Source organism: Gigantopelta aegis, chromosome 4 (genome assembly GCF_016097555.1).
Source record: "Gigantopelta aegis isolate Gae_Host chromosome 4, Gae_host_genome, whole genome shotgun sequence".
Taxonomy (NCBI): Eukaryota; Metazoa; Mollusca; class Gastropoda; order Neomphalida; family Peltospiridae; genus Gigantopelta; species Gigantopelta aegis.
The window spans coordinates 106,626,973-106,644,161 of NC_054702.1; the positions used below are offsets into that span (position 1 = coordinate 106,626,973).

The 17,189-nt window shown below is 37.8% G+C and overlaps 1 protein-coding gene across 2 annotated transcripts in view; it reads left to right on the forward strand.

The window, feature by feature from the left end:
* Nucleotides 1-12,434: 12,434 nt before the first annotated feature.
* The window catches only part of LOC121371682 (legumain-like), a 29,365-nt gene continuing 24,610 nt past the window's right edge, over nt 12,435-17,189 (forward strand). For both annotated transcript variants that reach the window (XM_041497754.1, XM_041497753.1), the window contains exon 1: nt 12,435-12,615. In XM_041497754.1, the coding sequence (XP_041353688.1) occupies nt 12,502-12,615 (114 nt within the window). In that variant the 5' untranslated portion in view covers nt 12,435-12,501. The remainder of the gene's footprint in view (nt 12,616-17,189) is intronic.

Sequence of the window (17,189 nt, forward strand, 5' to 3'; positions counted from 1 at the left end):
AAATATTGACTAATCACACTTCGCCTTTTATAACGTTATTTGGGAGCATACAAATTCTAAAAATATCGGGCGAGTCTATTTTAGTGGCCGCAGTACAGCGAACCATACCAATACGTACGGGGTGGGTTATCAGTCTTCAATTTTACATTAAAAATTATTTATTTATTTATAAAATTAAAAAAAAAACTAAATCAGTCTTCAGTTTTACATTACAAATTATTTATTTTATAAAATAAAACATGTTTTAAGGCATTCGTAATTCACACGAAACATGTCGTATACCCTCAGGATAATTCGGGATGTTTTCAAATTATTTTTAAATCGCTGGCAGGATTCTGCAAGTAAGGTTTTGATTGGTGGACATGAGCTCCAACTGGCTGTCTTTAGATCCACATGTAATAGTGGAGCTAATTTTAATTAGATTGTTTACTTACCGTTTATTATTTAGAATATACATTTCCATTCACCTGAAGTGTTTTTTGATAATCCTGGTTTTTGTAATACCACAAAGTGCATTTTTCTTATTTCTTAAAAACGGACGCATGTTTGAGAAAAAACCGTTGAGCAGACAAGGTCTAATCTATTTTTAGACGGGATATTTCCATTTCAATGTCACAGACGTTGGTATAACACGTAACCGTTATCATTTTGGTTCGATTTGTTTTCTCGTGCACGGTTCGCGCAATCAACATCCGATTTGTTGTTGTTCATTTGTGAGATTTTTCTTCACAGTTCGTGAACATTTTCAGTAACAATAAAGTTCAGACAAGTGTCTCAATACAAAACGTTACAAACCCTTAAAACCAATAATTTTGCTAAGTCTTACGATATCTGGAGAGGGAATACAACCAGGACAGAACAGTTGAAACATGTCCAGGAGAGGTGAAAAGAACGCACCCCAAGTATGTGCGCACTCTGTGAAATTTGTCATGACGTAGGCATTGTTGTGCTTCGAGCGACATCTACCGGTGACATCAGAATACTAATTTTCAAAATTATTTCAAGCAATTGGGAAATGGGGATTCCCATGGTATTTATCGATATAAAACCTGCTTTTTCATTCCATTTGATAAAAACGTGATCTAAGTGTGTTACAGGTTTGTAGATTAACCAAATTATAATTTATTTTCGCTGGATGGAACTAGGTGTGCGGCTTTAAGAATGGGTTAAAATCACTGGTAACCTTCGAGTCAATAAACTTATGACATCGTAGCATGAGTGGGTTAGTTGTTGGTTAGTGAGAGAAGAGGGTGTGGCCTTACACCTACCCATTGAGCCCTTAAAGGAGACCGGACACCAAACCATATATACGGCGTAATGAATTGTTTGCCGTCATAAACCACAACACGCAACTACCGCGCTCGACTTATTGACGAAGTTAAGCGTGCCAACCTTGGTTGTTTTGTTTTTTTTCGCCGATCTCCGATGTTTTCCGGAAACTGTCGACAATTGATGAGCTAGACCCGTGACGTCACGATGAGAGGAAAACTGAAAAAACTACCAAGCAGCATGGACGAACTTAGCGATTCGAGTGACGAAGAATTGTGTCCAGCTTGTGCTAATGGAATCAAACCGTATCAGTTTAAACCACTTATCAGAGACTTTGTCCCTAATCCTGGAAATGTCTTAGACGAAAATTCAGATGAATCAACTGCCGACGAAGACGAGGAAGCCACACGGTCATAGACTAGCATACAAGCATTTTTTTAAACATAATTTTTTGTGACATTTTTAATGTAAACTGAAGCAAATGGACCTAATTAGAAGAAAAGCACACAAAATGTAATAATATTTCATCATAAATCTTGTTCAGCATAGATGTAAATATGACACGTCAGTGGATATTCCAGAGGCCGATTTCGCAAATTTGCAAAAAGCGTCCCCTCCTCACCAAAGCAAGATATAATAATTTAACAAAAAACTTTGTTCTCTTAACTAGTTACCCTCCAAGTTTTAATGTGTTTGGTTAAATGGTGTATTTTTAATTATTAAGAAAATGTGTTACCAGTCTGCCGAAACTGTCCACAGCCGGGTACAGAAACACAGAAATGTTGGAAAATATTATACTGTTGCCACATACTGACAATCACTTTACAACTAATATGTCTTATCGACAACATTATTATGTAGTCTTTGCATTTATTAATATAAAATACAACAGGCCCGTAGGAACTGGGGAGGGGCAGGCCTAGGGGCTTGTTCTCCATCACACACTCTAGGATGAAAATGTATGTTTTAAATTTTCACTACTTTGCATAAATAAAGATGATATAAAGATAAAAATCTAGTTTGTATCCCTCACTAGAGACTGTATTCCCCCATCCCCTCTCCCCCACTTCAAATATCGTTCCTACAGGCCTATACAAATGTAGATGTTATGTAGAGGGTGAAGTTAGGAACCAGTTCCTTTTATCTTTAGGATTTTGTAATCATGATTCCAAACCAACTGTTGTTTCAGGTAGTTTACTCCACATACTGACATAAAACACATTTGTTATATATTGGAATAAAATAAAAATAATTACAATATATCCAGTGTTATTTTCTTTAATCATTCATGGAGGAAGAAGGAAGTCCTGATGAAAATATATTACAGGTAAAACAAAATAATATATGATGGTTATTCCATGTGGTAACTATTGTTAATTTTGCTTTAAATTGCCAGATGCCAAAAGTGATTAATTATATTATTTTATGGTAACAGTCGAAAATTAGACGACCAATTTTTTCAACCTCTGCCAAAGGTACCAGGTTTTCTGCCAGAAAATAATTTGAGGGTACGTAATAAAACAGGCCCGTAGGAACTGGGTGGGTGGAGTGGTGCACCCCACTTGTGAGCTTTCCTTTATCACATTAATTTTTGCCATTGTAACCAAAATCTGATGTAGAGTTTATACCCGGTCCGTCAGTGCCCCCGCCCCAAGTCGTTCCCACAGGCCTGTAAAAATTAAATACATATATATATATGTATATATATATATATATATATATATATATATATATATATATATATATACACACATTAATTTCTGAGATTTTTTAGTACATACATGTAAGTTTACCCTCCGCACCCTCTGGCAGAAACCTAGGGTAGGTATTAAAATAATTATTTGGTGTAGAGTATTTTTAATATGACATACAGAAAGCATTGAAAAGTACAATTTTATTATGCTTTAATAATCGACATTAGCTTTAAAATTATTTAACCATCATTCCTTCTGGCCAAAGTACATATGTTGTTCCTGCCAAAGTGTTAGCATTTTAATTTTAATGACAATATACTGAACTGACGATAAACATTGTTAACTAACGTAATAATTCACGTTTTGAAGGTGTTTTGTTATGAGGTTAACAAACCAACTAGATCAAGAGACGTTAGTATGGAGTCGTTATGGGCTGTCGGTGAAAATTAATTTGGTAATTATAGGTAAATAAATGTGAAGTTTAAATATTTAAATATGTGAACAAATTGCAATACCTTTATTTAATGTATATCTTAAGTACATACTTGTTTTAATTTTCACATTGTAAATGTACCATAACCTGCTGTATTTTGTTGGTGTAAAGCCCATTCGACGACAATAATGCTTCCATGTTTTAAAACAACTTTCGTTTTTTTTTTGGAAATCGAAACCATGATGTTGGCCGTTTCTTGGGACGCATTGCTGTTACTGTTGCAGTTAAACACTGCGCAGTTAACCATCATATAATTACGTCGACAGTATATAATAACACTAATTATCTTGTAAATTAAATTTCCGATAAACCTGGAGACAAAAAAAAGAAAGACGACAACTAAAAAGCCCAACCAAAGAATCAACACGTGTACCGGTATTGCTTGGTAACTCTCACCGATGACGTATTGCCTCGGTTTCATTCAGATCTATGCATAATCCCGCCCATTTCTGTTTTTACCCCAAACCTAAGACGCGCAGCTGGCCTCAGATTACAGTTATCTTCCCATTTGGTTGTCCAAAATCCGGAAATTTGACCGCGCAAGTAGTCTGCTGTTTGACTGTGATTATTTCATGGCAGACAGCTATGAAGTGGCAACTGTTTGACTGAAGTGACAGGTGATAGCATGTAGTTTGTAAACATGTGTAACTTGTTGACATTGAAGACTTGTTTGTGGTAATTCCGGCCCATGCAAAAGTAGTGCTTTTTGTGTAAAATGGGTGTACTCCGGCCTGGTTTAGAGGGTGTGTCTGTTTAAACCAATATGCTGGGAGAAAGAGCTGGACAACAGGGGTTGTCCTTTTCAGGGTATGTGTCCCCCATGCAGGCAAAGGTACATACAAAACTTCACGAGCCTGCTGATATTAATAAAAATGTTATAGCCACTAAGGCTATATAGAAACATATAGCGAAATTAATTGTGGTCTGAGGCCAGCTGACCGGTGCCTCGCAGCGAGCCGGGCGTTAGAGTAATGCGGTCTGTGACGCTAACTTATTCCATTACACACTACATGTCTTTTGGTGTCCGGTCTCCTTTAAGAACTCGCTCTGGGTTGGAGCCTGTACCGGGCTGCGAACCCTGTAGCTACCTGTAAAATAATATCCTACCGTTACCCCCTATTTTGGTTAGTAGGGTTAGGGTTTGAGTTGGATTTAGATGTAGTTAGGGTTAGGGTTACTTTTTAGGTTACAGTGACAAAGACAAAGACAAAGAGATTTACGTGCACATTCAGAGCAAGCTGTTGTAGCACACGCCTATCCTGGCCACAGGGACCGACCTTGGCCGGTTCCCTCTGTCCAGGACAGGAAAGGGTTGGGGGAGGGTTGTAGAGAGGGAACGCCTGCACTGGCAAGTGCAAGGGAGCACCAGCAGTCCAGTGTTGGTGGCAGGCGGGGGGGGGGGGGGGGGGTGTTACAGTGAGCTACGTTCCCTTTTTATACATGTATCAATATAATGGGGGGGGGGGGGGGGGGGGTCGAATGGTGAAAAAAGCATGGTTAAAAGGTTTCAGGCCAAATCATTTTGCTTGAATACCTTGCTATCGTTTTGGCCCGAATTTGAGGATTTACTCCAGTACCCCGTGTAGTACGCTTATGCAGTTTACTGTCTGGAACAAGTCGGCGACCGACGCTGACCAAAGAAATCTTCGTCGATAGCCAACGTATTATACAGCACGGGCGTAGGAAGGTGCCAGAAAATGGGGGAGGGGGCACACATTACATACATACATGTGTGTGTGTGTGTGTGTGTGTGTGTGTGTGTGTGTGTGTGTGTGTGTGTGTGTGTGTGTGTGTGTGTGTGTGTATATACACACACACACACATATATACATACATATACACACACTTGACAAAAGTAATCGATTACGATTACAAGGAAATTGAAAGTAGTCGATTACGATTGCCAATACACTACAGTAATCATGATTACATTTCCACAAATATACACAAATAATGAAATGATGTTACCAACATGAAATTATTCAATTTCGCAACCCAATCTAATTAAAATTAGCTCCACTATTACATGTGGATCTAACACCAGCCAGTTGGAGCTCATGTCCACCAATCAAAACCTTACTTGCAGAATCCTGCCAGTGATTTAAAAATAATTAAAAAACATTCCGAATTATCCTGAGGGTATACGACATGTTTCGTGTAAATTACGAATGCCGTAAAACTATAAATATATAAATAATTTTTAATGTAAAATTGAAGACTGATAACCCGCCCCGTACGTATTGGTATGATTCGCTGTACTGCCCGATATTTTTAGAATTTGTATGCTCCCAAATAACGTTATAAAAGGCGAAGTGTGATTGGTCAATATTTAAATTATTATTTACAGACGAAATGTTACCTGGACATTGAGGACTACGCAGTGTTGTTAGCAATCCGATTAAAATTAGTTCTACTAGTCTAAATAAGGCATTCGTAATTCACATGAAACATATCGTATACCGTCAGGTAGCCCGAGTACTCTGACTGTAAGAGAGCTAGACGGACATTTGGACATAAATACGCTCTCATTACAGTCAGAGACTTTTGTGGTATTAGAGCGGGAATCTTTGCCAACCGTTTGGTAGTCAGGAATTGCCAAAAATATACATAGGTTGGTCTCTGACTGTAATGAGAGCGTATTTATGTCCAAATGTCCGTCTAGCTCTCTTACAGTCAGAGTACTCGGGCTAACCCTCAGGATAATTCGGAATGTTTTCAAATTATTTTTAAATCACTGGCAGGATTCTGCAAGTAAGGTTTTGATTGGTGGACATGAGCTCCAACTGGCTGGTGTTAGATCCACATGTAATAGTGGAGCTAATTTTAATTAGATTGTTTCGCAACCATACCGATTTCATTAACTGAAAGACATAACGGATAATTTTTGGATTATTTATTAAATTAGTTTTAAATGGTATGAACGTATGTATACTGCAAGGAGGGAATCAGTTTTCAAAACCAGATGATGGGGAGAGACCGGGGTTGGTTGTCACACGGGTTGGTTGTCACAATGGCCATATCTCTTCCATTAAATGGCGTAAGCGTACTGGACTAAGACAGGTGTGTGGCTTGAAATGTTTATATTCCGCCATATTTAAATTATAAAGAATTCACGGTATTTTTCTGAGATTTCAAAAGTTGACTTTTTTTTCGCTCTGTGTGTATTTAAAAAAAAATAATGTCATTATATTCTAGTTTTTACCAATTGTACATTTTGTTTGAGATTAGTACAGTGTTAAACAGATATGAAAGTCTGCTTCTTATGGTGTAAACGTATAAGCAGTAGACTAGTACACTAGTCTGACGGACAGTAATTATTGTGAATGGATCGTGAGGGGGCAGGTTGTCACACTGTGTCGGGGGTTGGTTGTCGCATACAATAACACGTGACGACCAACCCCGGTAACGCAAAAGCATGGTGAATTGCAATTTACATACCTACCTGCATGCATGCAATACATATGCACATGCATGCATACATGCATATATCCTCGGTTAACATTATTTTTATAATGTCTCGGTGACCAAGCGGTAATCATGGTGGTCAAGGAAATATGAGCGATTGGGTGCCATATGTTCGAGTCCAGGCAACGGCATGAAAGACAATCTGAGGCCAAAACAGATGTTTATCCCCTGTGTCCGTCAAATCCGACATGTATACAGTATATAGATATTCATACATTTATAAATGCATACATATACTTTTGTCACGGGGATCCTATAATACCCGTAACTGAATGAAACACGATTGTCCAAATATCTCTCCTAACTTTATATCTATTAGATCTCTCTGTAACAGGCAGTTATACCCGATGGTGGCTCGTCTAGGTATGATCAGAGATACGATCTTATATAAAGTATATATTATTATAGCACGTTTAGTTCACTAGAAAACACAACAAAAACACAATACACTTTGGAATCTGTATTAATCTACGCTGACAAATGTACTGCCGCAGTAATTAATTAACAACAACAAATAATAACAACCCAGAACTGATCACTTAGTTAGTTAATCTCTAGGTGTCTCGTTTACACAATATGCTAATCACTTCACCGTGACACAACACCCACACGTGTGATAATTGAGAAACGCTTCCAGGAGAACTTAATTAATAAAGGAATTACAACTCTATTCCTAACTGGTTAATTTTTAATTAACCCTTACTACTCGTTCAGTAGCGTGTGATAATTGAGAAACGCTTCCAGGAGAACTTAATTAATAAAGGAATTACAACTCTATTCCTAACTGGTTAATTTTTTATTAACCCTAACTACTCATTCAATAACCTTGTAATACAGACTTAATACCGGTACCTATCACAATAAAGACAATAACCTACAGTTTACCTAGGTCCTCTAGGATGACTGGATAAGCTTTATATATATATATATCAGAACGGTGAGCCTACAGTATTACTGCGTCAGATGACCGGCAGCACCGTCTAAATAATATTGGTATAATACAATATTAAAATATTTAAAGTCACATCAATCACATCAAGGTTATACACAGAGCAGAAAATATATAATTACCAGTCCGGACCCCCTGGACGCCTTCCAATATGTTTCTCCCCGATATCTCTAAACCCCTAGCTATTTATTTTAAAAATCCGAATATCGCCTGGGGGTACAAGGCGGTACCTCACGTATCAAGTGAATTTCCACAGCGACCAAGACGGCATATCTTTCTCTGATCGTCAGACTTAATGACGCCTAGTCGCCAATTCACGGTTGTAAAAACCGCACTCGCGGAGGTATTACGTAACTACTGGCCACCTGGGCTTAAGTGCATAGGAACTGCACACGGCCCTCTAAAACAATTAATATCGCCACAGGCGAAAACAAAATTAAGAGCATGTTCCGTCACAACTTTCGAAAATTCAAGTACATGTATGTCGTTATTGTTTGAAGTATGGCATATTAAATAATTATTTTGTTGAAAATATTTTTTATTTTTAAATTAATAAGTCTTAAATTGGACAACATTGAGTTGTAATATTCAATTACAAGAACTTCAACTTATTGTGTCTTACTGTATTTTCATACATTAAACATAATATTATTGTGACAACCAACCTCAGGACCTGTGACAACCAACCCCGTAACGGGGCAGGTTGTCTCAATAATGTTAATATTTTCAATAGCCCGAATCCTATATTTAAATGAAGCTGGGCGAAATTTACCTTTACACTATATGGCTGATATAGACGACTTCAACTTTACAAGAAAATCAGTTGACAGATTTCATAAATTGTAAAAATGTAACGACATAAAAAGTGTGACAACCAACACCGGTCTCCCCTATTATTCTTAAATTTGAAATATTGACGAAAAAGTACCCATAACCATAGGTACAATTATTGTATCATTGTATAATATATATTAATTATTATATTAATTCAAATGGTTTTATAGTAAACGTAAACACGATAGATTCCATTATGTGAATGTGTCTTCATCCCCTTGATTACATTCATCTGATAATTCAGTCATTATGATCCTGTTTCTCAAGGCAAATGATAGTTCTACTATGAGAGTAGTAGACCAACAGATCAATTCTACTGATTGACCAGCACTGCTTCTAACAATACGCACTGTTACTGGAGTAAATAGATCACTAATTTCTCGTGTTTAAAAATATGCAAATATTTCAGGTTAAGGGTTGTGTCAAAGCAGTGTATTTGTAAACAAATCAATATCACTAGTGTGTTTTCCATGCATGCACTATACACATGCTAGTAAAATAATACAAGGTATTACAAAATAAATGTTAAAGGGACACACCCTAGTTACGGCTAGTTGTTAACCATTACGGCGTTGTTTTTCGCTATTAAACCCATTTTTTCACAAATAAAATTGCACTTTACTTACCGTTTATTATTTAGAATATACATTTCCATTCACCTGAAGTGTTTTTTGGTAATCCTGGTTTTTGTAATACCACAAAATGCATTTTTCGTATTTCATAAAATCGCACGCACATCTGAGAAAAAACCGTTGAGCAGACGAGGTCTAATCTATTTTTAGAGGGGATTTTACCATTTCAATGTCACAGACGTTGGTATATCACGTGACCGTTATCATTTTGGTTCGGTTTGTTTTCTCGTGGACGGTTCGCGCAATCAACATCCGATTTGTTGTTGTTCATTTGTGAGATTTTTCTTCACAGTTCGTGAACATTTTCAGTAACAATAAAGTTCAGACAAGTAAGTGTCTCAATACAAAACGTTACAAACCCTTAAAACCAATAATTTTGCTAAGTCTTACGATATCTGGAGAGGGGATACAACCAGGGCAGAACAGTTGGAACATGTCCAGGAGAGGTGAAAGAAACGCACCCCAAGTCTGTGAAATTTGTCGTGACGTAGGCATTGTTGTGCTTCGAGCGACATCTACCGGTGACATCAGAATACTAACTTTCAAAATTATTTCAAGCAATTGGGACATGGGGATTTCCATGGTATTTATCGATATAAAACCTGCTTTTTCACTCCATTTGATAAAAACGTGATCTAAGTGTGTTACAGGTTTGTAGATTAACCAAATTATAATTTATTTTCGCTGGATGGAACTAGGGTGTGCGGCTTTAAAGCGCGAAACATTTACGATCACGACCACGAGTATGGAAACCGGGCTCAACCACTGTTCGTGCGAGTCCTCCACGCTACCAAAAATAAATAAAGTTTGTTTTATTTAACGACGCCGCTAGAGCACATTGATTTTTTATCTTATCATCGGCTATTGGACGTCAAACATATGGTCATTCTGACACTGTTTTTAGAGGAAACCCGCTGTCGCCACATAGGCTACTCTTTTTACGACAGGCAGCAAGGGATCTTTTATTTGCGCTTCCCACAGGCAGGATAGCACAAACCAAGGCCTTTGTTGAACCAGTTATGGATCACTGGTCGGTGCAAGTGGTTTACACCTACCCATTGAGCCTTGCGGAGCACTCACTCAGGGTTTGGAGTCGGTATCTCGATTAAAAATCCCATGCCTCGACTGGGATCCGAACCCAGTACCTACCAGCCTGTAGACCGATGGCCTGCCACGACGCCACCGAGGCCGGTCCACGCTACCAATGATAAATGACAAACGTCGAGGTTTAGGCGACTAGTCAGACGTACCTAGTTTACCACTTGATTACTGCAGTGTTTTAACAATAGTATACACTGTACATATATCGAATTGGCTATTTTTCACTCATCTTAAATTTATATTCAGTAGGTTACTTAATTAGAAACTTACTCTGTTCTGTACGCCATGCACGTGACACAGACAAGAAACAATCGAGCTTTGATCATTTACCGCCAAAATTATTGACCATTCAGAAATCGCGAGCAGTGTCACCAGTTACATATGACCTGTCGTAATCTAGTAGGCGCAAGTACATGGGATGGGCGAGTGTAGGATCGAATTCCACTTTCTCAAAGGAAATTTTCTTTTTAAAGTATATTTTCTCGGATAGCATGACCCGACTCAATTTCTGCAGAAAATGGGCGTCGATCCGGTTTCAAAAGTGTGTGTGTATGGAGGGGAGGGGAGCTAGTATATATATATATATATATATATATATATATATATATATATATATATATATATATATATATATATATATATATATATATATATATATATATATATATATTATATAACTCGTGAGTACCCGGTAACAAAGAATAGAATTACTAATTTGAAGGACTTTGTATTAAAACGTAACTGAACTCTTGTTTGGCTCGTTAGGCTACGTAATTTTTAGAGGGACTTGAGATCGGGTTGATCCTCTGTCGGAAAATTTAGAAAATTTGATGTTCTAGACCTAAAATGCAATTTCCTGCTTTCTACAAGTAAAATTCATCATGGCAAATGCCAATATTTTAAATATGTAGGCCTAACGCTAACGTATTCTTTAACTGACAAATATATATAAAAATATATAGGCTTATATATTTCATGGAGGTTGGTGGTGTGGGTGATCATCTAGAATAAAGAAATTCTACTATTAACTGAAAACATTTAGGACTAGGCGGCTATAAACATGAGCGGAGGGGAGTGGAGATGGGATGGGGTTGCAGATGGATCTGGCATAAAAACCAGATTCTGTTAGTAGAAAGTGGAATTTCGTTGTTGTTTTTTGTTTGTTTTGTTTTTTTGCGCGCGCATACACACACACACACACACACACACGTCTTATGTTGTCCACGTGTGGCGCCTGTCAAACATAACAATTGATAAATTAATAGTGCTATTAATTAAAATGGAGTGGTATTAGCGTTATATGGGGTGGTGATGGTATTAATAAAAGCCGAATTTTACGTTACTATTTGTGAAACGATCCTCGCTGGTAACAATTTTTACACTGGAGAGCATGGGCGTACGACCCGGGGGGGGGGGAACAGGGGGGCAAATTCGGGCAAAACAGTGGGGAAAATTCGGGGAGTTTTTATCTGGGTAAAATTTCGGGAAAATCAACCCCTCCAGCCTCCCCCCCCCCCCCCCAAATCAAAGAGCCCATACGCCCATGCTGGAGAGGCAAGCTATTATTATATTGATTTGATTTTTAAGAGGGGAAACCAATGCAATCATTAGTTTCTATTTTCCTCCCTTTACCCCCCCCCCCCGAACTCCCCACCCCACCGCTCGAGCGACCATGATACATGTGATGGTGACAAAGTGGTTTTTCCCTCATCACAAACCAAGGGCTTATATGGGGGGGGGGGGGGGGAGGGTTATCATCTTGTGACTGATACTTGTGACATGCACCTGACCCGGCATGCCTTTTTACTGCCTCTCAGAAACAGATAAACTAATAAAAAATATATAATTGTTTTGTTATCATAGCATAATTAGTTTAGCTTATACAGATGTACGACATCAGTAGAATGTTTCGAATTATTTAAGCACCATTTACATGCTATTTTTGTCTCAAAGTCGACGAAAAATAACACCGCGGAAGAATATCTGGAAGAAAAAAGGGAAGTAAATAAATGGCAATCACGTGAAAGTTTCCTTTCACTTTGAATCCACACTGTTACTGCCAAGATGTTGAAACTCGTTTCGTTTTTATTTGTAATTGCTTTTGTTTATGCCGACGAGCAGAAACATTGGGCTCTTATTGTTGCAGGATCTGAGGGATGGGATAACTACAGACACCAGGTGTGTATTATAAATAAAGTAGGATCATCTGTGATAATCATACTCATGATATTGTCATGATCATGACAAAAAAGAAATGTCAAATGTCTTTCTTTAAATTTAAGCACTTGCGTTTTAAGTTCATTGCAAATGGGACTTTACCATTAGGTAAATCTACATTTTACACACAACAAATTAAAAAAAATAATAACTTACGTTGTAAAAAAATAATAATCATAACAAAATTAACATGATAACTGTTAGCCCAGTCACCTCTAGCCCTCCCCTTACTGATATGTAGGTGTAGGCTAGAGGAAACAATGTAATGCTTTGGCAGTCATCCACAACCAAACAGTCACAAGCTACTGTGTCTAAAATACAATTTTTCTCCTAAATTTGATGCCACAGAGGTTTAGCTTTACATGTTAACCAGTACATAAGGAAAAAAATGTTTTATTTAACAATGCACTCAACACATTTGATTTACGGTTATACATCGTTGAATAACCAGTACATACTACATAAAGAAACCCGAAATCAGCATTGCAGTCGATACAAAGTCTGTGCTGTCTTTAGAAGTCTCGAAAAACTTTAGGAAAATCTAATTGCACATTGCCTTTGATCATTTGGCTACGTGCACAGAATCGTATTCTGTTCGGAAATTAAAGGGACTGAATTTTAGCTATAGTAAGAGCTCCATCTCTCCCCCCCCCCACCCCACCCCTCTGCCAACAAAATAAACATGTATCCATCCTACTTTTTTTTTTTTTTTATTATTGTTTCTTAAACATTGGGTATTTCCTATGAGTTAAAAATAAATTACGGTGTATAAAATTAGGCACGCACAATTTTGTCGTTCGTCTGTAGGTTATGCAAAACCAATATCAACAAATGATGGATCATTCGTGCAAAAGCTGTAATCACTCATCAGAAAATCCAAACAAATGTGTGTGGACTAATATCATCAGTGTTTTGAAAAACTGCGGGCAGTGGGAAATCCCTGACCTAGATGTGCTTGATAGTAATGTCTAACCAGCTTTTTCTCCATTGTTCAACATGTCCAGCTATTTCCTTCACGACCACCGTCTACTTTCGTTATAAAATGTAACCTGCGTTATAGGGCTCGAGTACTAGAAAGTCAAACTCGACCCGGTCCCAAGTACCCGGCTCTTACATTAGACGATGAGATTAAAGGAATAAAGTACAATAGCATTATGCATCTTAATTCCAACGTTGAACATGCATGCCAAATTTTGCCATGGTATTGCATTTAGAAGTGTTGTGATGGACGGCCAGTTTAAAAAGAGAAACTAGCGCATGATCATATAATTATTGTGTAATTTATATCATTGATTATCTACTGCTGAAATTATTGTCCTACATTGTCCATTGTATTATAGCTTCTCATTGTATTCCACCTTGTACAGGTACTTGAGTCCTATGAACGCCACTGTTTGAAGCATCACAGAACCTTTATGAGTAGTTTCTTAGAATATTATATTTTATACTGATACAATTTAATGACACTGATGAAAACAAAATATGTTAAAAAAATTATGGACGGGTGTCATGAAAATCTCTCACCGCTATTCCAAGCCATTCGGAATAAATCAGCCGATTACGGATTCTCCGCAGACTTTGAGCTTCTTTCGGACTGAATCGGGTCTGTTAATTTAGCAAACGTGATGGCATTCTAGCGACTGTAGCCTACCTAGTGTCGGACAAATTACCACTAATATACTGACACACAATGAAAATGCAAAACAGATATTTTTCTATATTTTGTTGTGATTAATGAAAAATATATTTATTGGACTTAAAATAACAATTTATAAGAGAAAGCCATTGATTGGTACTTTTGTCTGGATTTTAATCCTGGTTTTGTTCTCGTTACACATACAATAGCAGAAACACACAAAATGGTGTGAAATGCAATGCACGTGAAATGCGAGTATGTGGACACATACACGTCACGTAATGGTGTCATATTCCTCGTCACATTAAGAATGCCACGACTCTGAGAAGAACAAAGGGAGCAAGCGTTGGGCATGGTTCAAGGGGGGACATCTCAAAGCCAAGTTGCTAGGACCTTCAGAGTCCATCCATCAACTATTAGATGACTTGTTGACCGTCATCAACAGATCGGGAGTGTCCATGATCGACCTCGACCTGGTCAACCTCCAGTTATGACCCACGCCAAGATCGGCATATTCGACGACGCCACTTCCGTGACCGGTTGAGAACTATGACGATGACAGCAAGCAACACAATAGGATGTCATGGAAGGTCTATCCATCCGATCACGGTCATCCGTCGACTCAGAACGGCTGGACTCTGATGCAGACGCCCGTACAACGATAACATCATGACACAGCGACATCGTACTGCAAGATTACTGTTTGCTCTCCAGAATGGTAACCAGCCTTTTACCGGAGCATTGTTTTCTCAGATGAGTCCCGTTTCTCTGTCTCCTTTGCCGATGGAAGAGCACGTGTGTACAGAAGACTCCATGAACTGTACGCTGACGGATGTGTGAGGGAACGTGATCGGTTTGGCAGGGGTTGTCTGATGATATGGGGGGCAATCAACTGTGATTTCAGGAGTGATCTCATCATTGTCCACGATGCCCGTACAGCCCAGCATTATGTTGACATTATTTTAAGACCAGTTCTCCAGCCACTTTTGCACCGTCACCGAAGACCAGGAGGTCCCCTTCTGTTTCAACAAGACAATGCCCGTCCACATACTGCAAGAATTACCCAGGCATTCCTGCAACAAGCTGGTATCACCGTTATGAACTCGCCTGCCGTTTCACCGGATTTGAACCCAATTGAACACATGTGGGATGAGTTAGGACGTCGTGTACGTCACCGCCAGCTTGCACAGGCATTGCAGGAGGAGTGGAGAAACATTCCTGTGGCTTATTTGAGATGTTTGTGCCAATCCTTTCCCCGTCGTCTTCACGCATGCTCACAGGCCAATGGTGGACACACCAGATACTGACCTTGATATGGGTGGGGGTTGAACTTTTCGATTACTGATGATAACTGGCCATGTTTCCATGTGAATGTATCTCATGAATACCAGTCATTAATGTCATATTACATTATCCATCAATTCATTAATAGTTTGTCGTTATTTGCAATGAAAAGTTGTTATTGCGTTTTCATTGTGTGTCAGTATATTAACTTTGTGACAGTCAAAGCATGCCAATACATAGTCTCATCTGGCTCACGCTAAGGTACATGTGCAGCTACTGTTAGATCGATTTAGTTTAAAACCCATTTTGCCTGTCACAAGAACATGCACCGCGGAATGGGAGATCTTGTGCCACCATCGTTAGAAAATCGTGTTCTCGTTACTATGGATAGCATTTTACAGAATTTCTAATGTCCAACGAATTCAAAGTGACATTTGTAAAAAAAAATTAAAATTATATAGAGGTTATAAAATGTTTGACATATATCATCTACAGATCAATATTATACTTGTTTAAGCCTAAATTAAAATTGGTTAAATATTTAAAAACAAACAAAATACTTCGATGACCCACGAAAACTTAGTGTCTGGTAAATGGTCAATTTACTAATGAAGGCCAAAAATCATGAACAAATGTTCAACTTCATCAACGTTTATTAATAACTAATAGATTTTAACAGGTTAACAACTTGTTGAATGTATATATGTATATGTCTCCTTTAGTAATTAAATAATCAACAATAGCTATATATACTAACACTAAATTATTCCAGGGCTAAATAACTAACAATATATTCTACTCAATGTATTTAACAAGTCAGGTGATGACCTTAAAAGACTGAATTCAATCATCTACTAATACTTTAACCAATTAATTACAAACTCAACAGACCGAGTCTAAAAAAGATACAGGTAATGGATCTTATACTAAAAAATCCTCCCAATGCTTCACTAGAAAAATGCTGTAGTCTACAAACAATATTTCAATTTGTTTATGTCAAATACTAGTGCACTCGCACTTACTTCACTGGTACAAAACAATACAAACAATATCCAATTGTTTGCCTAATCAGTGTACATGCAAAGCCTCATTTGTGCACACTCTATTCTTTATACACTTGTAATTGAACTTGTCACATAAATATCCACAATACCCGGGACCTACACTTTTATGTGCTGGGTATTGCTTACTCTATTCCCTAACTCAATTAATGCATAGTCAAAACCTAATTCTATTTCTTAACAATTTTTGTTTTATGGCCTAAAAATTAGTCTGGTCCTTATTTATTATACTACAACATATGCTAAATCTTTATTGTCAATTACTACATTAACCCACCTAATGGGACGAAACACTGACAACCCAACTGACTATACTATGACGCGATTGACCAGAGTAACAAACATTGGCTGGATTGCTATTTATACCCCCGCCACATTCTACGTTTGGCGTAATTCTGCTATTGCTGGATTTCTAGCCGCTTGCAGAATTTACGCTGTACAATTCTGCCGATCCCATTAATGGTTGGAACGGCAGAATTATTCTGCCCTTTATTGGATAAATTGCCAATAACGCTAAAGTTAAATATATTATTTTAGCCAACTATACTTAATTT